The sequence below is a fragment of the Mastigoproctus giganteus genome, chromosome 11 (genome assembly GCF_048544385.1).
Source record: "Mastigoproctus giganteus isolate SK-2022 chromosome 11, ASM4854438v1, whole genome shotgun sequence".
Taxonomy (NCBI): Eukaryota; Metazoa; Arthropoda; class Arachnida; order Uropygi; family Thelyphonidae; genus Mastigoproctus; species Mastigoproctus giganteus.
The window spans coordinates 55,267,255-55,275,413 of record NC_143585.1 but is presented as its reverse complement, the minus strand read 5'-3'; the positions used below and the strand labels follow the sequence as shown (position 1 = coordinate 55,275,413).

Below are 8,159 nucleotides of genomic sequence, written 5' to 3'. Positions count from 1 at the left end.
TTTTTTTTTGGCTGATGCAGCATAAGCCTCGGGCTTCCTTGTACCATATGGCTAATAATAATAATAATAATAATAATAATAATTTATGATCTGAATGTATTTATGTAGAGCACTTTGTTTATAATTTTTTTTATGAAATATCGCAACTTTTTTGCATTTCTCATCGAGTTTTGTGTTACGCCCAAAGTTTGTTAAAATAAACTCGTGCACTGAAAAATTTAATTAAATTCCAACGTGGTAGTGAATGCTCGAAAGTTACTCATGATCTTTCACGTTATCGTAGGTCGTGACAGTAGCTTTGCATAAAAATGGAGGAAACCGGGGATGCATCTTCTTCACTTTTTGCGACAGTTGTATCAGAAATATTCCTTAGTCCTTTGAATTTTGTAATTTTGACGATATGTGCAGTATTACTATACAAAATATGTTCTCGACAACAACGCGTTCCTGAACCTGCTCCAAAGCCCCCGGAATTACCCCCTTTGAAAAAACAGGACATGACACTAGAAGACCTAGCCAAATATGACGGTACAGGACCAGACGGGAGGGTTTGTGTTGCGGTGAATGGAAAAGTATTTGACGTGACCAAAGGGAAACGATTTTATGGACCTGGTAATGATAATGTATTTTTTAAGTGGTGTGTGCGTGCGTGATTATAAGGGAGAGAAAGTTGCGCTCCCTAAGAATTTGCTTTCAAAGAAAGCACTTCGTTAGCTCTTTTGTAATGATGCGGGTAATGTGAGATTTCATCGATATTAATTTCTTCCATGAATCTATGATTTTGTATTTATTGGCTTCAAAGTATAGTTTTAACGAGATAGGAATGATCTAAATGCTCAAGGGGGTGTTTGTGTTTTATTTCTTTTATTAGTTTTTTTAAAGTCTGTGTATAGACTACATAGGCCCGTTATCCTTAGTCATAATCTGTTATTTATTTATTATTATTATTTTCTTTTATTTATTTTTTTTTTGTTACTACGCGTATTTTTTATTTCTCTTTTAATAGGTATGGGGGATGTGGTCTTGATAATAGAATTACAGTTTTAAGTAACTGTTCTGCAGAATAACTTGATATAAGTGAGCATTTTGGTTCATAAGAAATCTTATAAGAAAGCCTGTTTCTGAAAATTTGAAGGATTTCATCCCCCAAACTGATAGTACTAAGTTAGGAATGTAGGTTGTTTGAAATTTGGAATATCAAAGATATGTCAAGAAGTAGTAGTAGTGGCATGTGATGCAAGAAAGCATGTGTATGAGCTTATGCAGCATCAGCCAAAAAAAAAAAAAAAAAAAAAAAATCACACCATTCCCTCCAAATGCCTGTCCAGTTCCTCCTTAAATTTATTCAACCTATCAACTTCCACAACGACAGATGGAAGTTTGTTTCAGCAATTAACCACCCGCTGGCTAAAGGCAAATTTTTTCACATCTGGAAATGAGTTTGAAGTTGGACAGTAAGTTTTCTGTGAGTTTGAAGTTGGACAGTAAGTTTTCTGTGAGTTTGAAGTTGGACAGTAAGTTTTCTGTGAGTTTGAAGTTGGACAGTAAAGGGATGTTGACTGGTTTTGGCAAGTGTTCGGACTGCTTTGGAAGAGAGAGTGGCAATTATAGAATCCAAATCAGAAGAACAGTGAAGCTCATAGAAGTATCAATAGAAAAGGCATGCCACAGAAACAGAATGTCTATGAGATAGAGATTGGAGGGGCTCTGTTAGAGATGAGTCATTAACCTAACTGCCCTCTTCTGAATCGAATCTAGAAGCCTGAGAGGTTGCTGTGTCACTGCCCCAGATATAGAACAATATTCCATTGTAGAGCGAATTTGCAATTTGTACAGAGTGAACAACTTTTTGAAGAAAATTAACGGCCAGAATGAAAGACTAAACCTAGTATTTTAGATGCAGAAGAAACAACATTGTGTAATGTGCTTTTGCCAAGAGTCATCTACCATCAACCCACCCATAATTAACAGTCAGAGCGAAAACTAGATACCCAATTGCAAAAAAACTGTCGGCAATCCAAAAGATCGAAGCTTATTTATAAGGCCTTTATGCCAAATACGATCAAAAGCATTTGAAATGTCTTGAGAAACTGCTTGAGTTTCACTAGACTTTTCTGTTGAATTAATCCAGAGATGGGCAACATGAGCCAGAATACCACCTGTGGTTTGACACTGGTATACTTGCAATCATTGATCAGATTGGAAGTTTTCCATTACTTTTGAAAGAGTAGAATCAATTATAAAGGGACGAAAATTGGATGTGAGGTATTGGCCAACCGTTTTAGTAACTGGCTAGATATGAAGAACAGATATTCCAAAGGTGTTTGCCTTCCGTTCGAAACGGAAGGCAAACACCTTTGGAATAAGAAAGTGAAAAAAGGCGACACAGAACAAAATAAGTTCAGGAGTATAGGTTTTGAGAACAAGTGAGAAATACCATCAAGGTTGATCAAAATTCTCCTGACATCCTTTTTATTGAAGGCCACAAGAAATATTGATTGGAGTGTTTTGGGAAGGGTGGGTGGTGGTTTACTAAGATCATCATCTGTTCACGAGTTGGAAGAAAAATATGCTTCCAGATCAGCTTTATCTTTGCCTGAAGTGGCAATAAAACAATCTGGTTTTCACAGAGCTGGGAACAGAAATTGGCAAAAGTTGTGGCCAATACCTTTGGAAAGAGATCAGAATTCTCTGCTATTGTTTGAACAAGAAGCAAGTTTTCTCCCCTTAATCTGTTCGAAATCTAGTTTGGACTGATTAATAGCGTCTTTGCAATTGTTGCATAAATTTGCATAAATTTCATAAATAAATTCATAAATTCTTTGCATAAATTCTTCATTTGAATTTATGCCCTCTTAGGTTCATATTCTGAACAAGTGGAAGGATCCCATCAGAATTCAGCGTGCTCAACCCATTCAAGGCCTTATATACCTCAATCAGATTACCGCGCAGGTGCCTAGTCTCCAGCCACTGCAATTTGCAAACTTAAGCCTCTGTTGGTAAGAGGATCCCTTCATTCCCCTCACCAATCTTGTTGCCCTTCTCTGTACACACTCAAGTAAATCTACATCCTTCCTAAAAAGTGGACAGCCATCAGTCTGTATAATAATTGCATTAGTTGTCCCGGGACAAGCTCATCATTGTCAGCATGATTTCTGTACAGTATAGATGGTATATCTCTACATGGCCACGTTGGTCCAGCACTTTGTCTAGAATGCCTCCTGGACAAATCTGCAACCACTGGCATGTCTGGAATTGTTGCCTCTCTGCATTGTAGGAACTCGTTACCGAGAGCGGAATTTATTATTATCAGCAAAATGAGAACTGTGCAAAAGTTTCTTAATCTCTTATCAGCTCACTGAAAGTTTCTGGAAATGATTCTTCACTTGGAATACTCAAAGCAATAGTGTTTAAGTGCATGAAAATGGAGCTTTGGCTAAAAGCATATCAGCCAATATTTATTTGTGGATCAAGCAATTATGAGCTAAGACATGATTATTGTTAATTATATACTGCTGTTCCGAGTGTGGTAAAGTGGTTTCTTCAGCTTAGTGCAATGTATTGGAGTTCAAGGAAACAAAATTGCATCTGGAGTAAGGGGGAGCCCACGTTACCATTAAAAACTGCAAACAGACTTGTTACAAGTTATGATGTGGGCAGCTATATAAGTGAAACATATTTTCAGTCTGTACTCTTTTATGCTACAGTAGATGGCAATGGTTGTGTAACCATGTAATGGGAACAGTTCTTACTCCATCAGTAGTGTTTGAACATTCCACAGTAATGCCTGGAGTGAAGATGACAAGGGCTGCCCATTCTGCTATTGAATTTTAAAAGTAATAGTACGAAGGACTTCCTGACTGGTGGATTGGCTGAGGATCAGTACCCTTAATAGCATCTTACCAGTTCTCAAAGTATATTTGTGCATCCCTAAATGGCACATATATACTTTGGCATCCGTGAGACACCTTTTGTTTTAATTTCTTACTGAATTGAAAACAGTGTTCTGTTAATTATGATTTGCTTACTCATTTAAAAATATTAAACAGGAATAAACCAAGAAAAACTACTACCAATAATAATGTTTTTATTGTATTTTTAAGAATTTAAGGTCACTCAACCCGAGTTGAAAAAGCAACCTGCTTAATGTGGCAAGATTTGGATAGATAACTTTCACTGGTGTCTCACAGACACCATGTAGGAATGGCTTTGCTTACAAGAAGAATAGACACTTGCTTGCCTGGCATCTGTTAAAACAGATGCCAGACAAAAATTTAATTTCTTTTAATTTAATTTCTTTTAATCAATTAAATTAAATTTAATTTAATTTAATTGATGGGTTTAAAAATATTGGTGGGCAAAGGTACATGGGAGTATTTGATTTCATTTCCAAATTTAAAAAAGAACAAAAATTTAAAGTGGCAACTATCATATGCCATATTAGCAACTTAGGTTTAAAAGTGTTTAAGTGGCTTGTAAGGAATTCTGAACAAAAAATATGACAGTTCATTGTGGGTATTCACAAAAAATAAGATCATTGAAACAGCAATATGTCAACAGAAGGAATCTTACATGCCATTCATAGTTGCATGTAACTATACCAGTGCTATGCATATTGAACCTTCCTTTTTGGGCTATAAAAGTAGTGGGCTGACTTACTAATACATAGCCCTAGTGAAAAGGATGCTTTGATTTATTTCAGAAACTTATTTCTAGTTTCAAGTGTTACAGAGGGGTATTGGGAGTTTGTGTACATCCTGTAGATTTTTGGGGTGCAGGTGCGCATATCAGTGGATAAATCAGTTTAAATTATTGAATGTAACAAAAGGAAAGAATTGTCATTTTGTAGTAAAAGTCTGGCACTTTAGTTTTATTTTTTTACAGAAATAATTCAGAATTTAGTGATTTGGGAATTGCAGCATCTCCTGTAGGCATGAGTAACATAATTTATGATCCTCTAACCATTTACTGCTAATTTAGTATCTGTTGGATACCATTTCTTAAAATTATTCTTTTCTTTTTTTTAATTTGGAAATGAAATCAAGTCTTTCTGTGACTTTCCCAAAAAAATTTTATAGCTATTATACAGTATTTCAAAATACTGTATAATAGCTGTAAAATTATGAGAAATTTTTTGTTTTGCATTTCACAGATTTCAGCTGAGCAAAAGCATATATCTTTCTTGTAATCCATTCCAATTTACTTGATGGCTGTGAGATGCCAGTGAGTGCTGCCTAATCTTTTTGTAAAGCTTTGTGGAAACTAAACACAAACAGGTGACAAAAATGCAGATATTCATGCTTTTTTTTTTTTTTTTTTTTTGTCTGATGCCACACAAACATATCTGTTTCAGTTTGGGGGATGTGTGGCTTTAATTTCTAAAAACATTATTATCCTTATTGGTTGCATTGCTCATTTATTTATTTTTTGATATCTTGTAATTGAGTTTCGTGAATCATAATTAAATGAGCAATTTTCAATTTAGTAAAAAAGCTCATTTTTCTTATTTATAATTAAAACAAAGCATGGATTCTCACAGATGCTATGCAAGCAAATTTATTCCATTTAAGGGCACAACAAAATTCTGAGAATATTTACCCTCTGTAACAGAGGGTAAATATTCATACTAATCAATGCCAATCAGCACACATATTGTTCACTGATGGTTAATTTTTATTGCTCAGCTTGACCAACAAAAGTGGATGAATAGAGGAGCAGTATTATTACAAATGCTAAAAGAGCACCACAGAAAATAATGAACTGACTAATGATAATAAATATTATGTTAATAAATATTTTGTCAATGTAAAATATTATTTGTCAATGCAAAAAAATTACATTTTTTACATTAAAAGCTTATATTTTTAATTAATTTTGAAGTTAACTCCTTTAAGACCTGTCAGCAATTAAAATGCAAATTTAAAACTCACCCATTTTAATGGGCCCCCTGCAATTGGACAACAGCCTGTCACTAACAAGGGCATCGACTGTATGAAATATGGCGTGTGGGGCCATAGTAGGTTCAGCTTAATTCATGAATTTTTCTTAATTGCGCAGTAATTAATAGAGATATCTGTTTGGCTTTTCAGTGGAGAATTAAAACATTTTTAAAAACAGCTATTAGGAGTTCCAGCTGCGTGGACAGAGTAAAAGATGTAAAGGATAGGGTATTTGTGGAAGAGCACAAATTTCTGAAATATTGTCTAGAATCACATTTATACTGTTTGATTAGCATGGGGTTAAGCTGACCACGTGTGTAGCTAAATAGCTGGCCAGTTTAATGCATAAGTTTAATCTGTTATATAAAATATACAAATAGGTGAATGAACATCAAAGAAGGAAAGAAAAATCTAATTATGTGCTATTAATTTTGCAGAGGTGCTCAAAAATATTGCATCACCTTATTTTTAAAATTTTGTCTTTATACTAACAGCTGATGTTTTAGAAATATCTGAAAGGACATAAGTAATAAGGACATAAGCAATAACATACAAAACTATTAATTACAGAAAAATGTACCTTTATTCCTTATGGGTAAATATACAATGAAATAAGTACTTTTCTCCAAAATGACAGCATGTTTCTATAGTTCTTTATAATAACAAAAATTCTATGAAAGCAGTGTTTCCCCCCCCCCCCATTACTTTGCTCATGCTACAACTACAGGCAGCTATATAACCAAAAAAAAAAAAAAATGCACACAACAGAATATTATCCCATCCATTATTTCGATAACTACTGCACATCGTCGCATCAACTGGATAAGGTTCTGAATGTATTCTTGGGAAATCTCACAGTACCAAACACAGATTGTCTCCTACAGCTCTCAAAGTGTTTTTGATTTCTTTTGCTCTATTAAAACACCCATTTGTTCCAACAATTTCTGATTGGATTGTAGATCTGACTGTTACCAGGCCTTGTTATTGTGCAAATAGATTTATCCTTCAACCATTTTTGCACCTGGGGACAGTAAAAATAGCAAAATAAATTGCATTTATTTAAGCAAGAGTGTGACATTTCATAATTTTAAAACTTTTGCTAATTTTAGCAAAGTTGTCCTGAAAAATGCAGTTGGCAACATCCCCATAGTGATCTCTAATTTTGGGAAGTAATTTTGTCTCAAGAATGTCGTACACATCAGCATTCACTATACCCTTCGCAAATTCGAATGATGATACAGTAAATGTACCCTTCATTTGAGCTCCTCTATGTGAAATATAGCCCTATATCACTTGAGATGCAGACTTTCACTGTGGAGATGATGCAATCAAGATGAAATTCTTCTTTGTCTAGCTAGCCATCCAAACCATGGAATTTTGATTTTTTAATTGAATTTTAGTTGAATTTTGATTGATTAGTGAAAATAACACATTTCCACTGATTGTCAGACCAACTAGTATGCTCTTTTGCTGACAAAGTGGACAAAAGAGCAGGGACTTTCATTTTTTGCATCAAGAGTTTTTCCTTTTGTGACTTGCTACTAATCCCAATGAGAAAAGGCGTGTATGTACTGTAGCAGTATTTGCCTTTACTCCGGTTTCCTCCTCCCGTGCTGTTTTGAGATCTGTTGATGAGGATATTCTATCTTTGACACAGACCAGAAATCTATCTTGTGCTGCAGAAGATATTCGTGGACATTCACTTCCTTTTTGATAATTTTCGTAATAAACGTGCCACTGTTGACTGATCAGTGGATTCTTTTAGTTATTTCGTATGTAGAATGCTCCTGTGCATTCAATGCAGCAGCACTTTTCCTACATGGTGTTAATTGTGAAAACAGCCATTGCATAGCATAGAATACTGGATTTGTGGCATATGCACTATTTATACTGCCATTAGGGTGATGCAGTCATGTACGGCACTTGACATAATTTAAGAGAGTTTGCTAGAGATGGATGATGCAATAGGGTAATTCTATTACAAAACATATAGGATTGAGATATATTTGCAAAAAATGAAAATAAGATATGAAAAAGCGACCAAAATAAGACTACATTGCAGTTTTTGAATGATAATTTTTCACAATTTCAGTGTATTCATCAGAGGTCATCCACCGAAATTATGAGAAAGGCAGCAATGTACTTGCTTCTGTTTCTGACATGGTCTGTATGCTGTGGTGCATGGTAGCTGTAGACATGTGTTAATCATGAAATTTGAAA

The 8,159-nt window shown here is 34.7% G+C and overlaps 1 protein-coding gene across 1 annotated transcript in view; it reads left to right on the top strand.

Moving 5' to 3' along the window:
* Positions 1-240: 240 nt before the first annotated feature.
* MSBP (membrane steroid binding protein) overlaps positions 241-8,159 on the top strand; it is a 91,262-nt gene continuing 83,343 nt past the window's right edge. Inside the window, exon 1 of the mRNA XM_090385531.1 lies at positions 241-612. Within this exon, the coding sequence (XP_090241657.1) occupies positions 309-612 (304 nt within the window). The 5' untranslated portion in view covers positions 241-308. The remainder of the gene's footprint in view (positions 613-8,159) is intronic.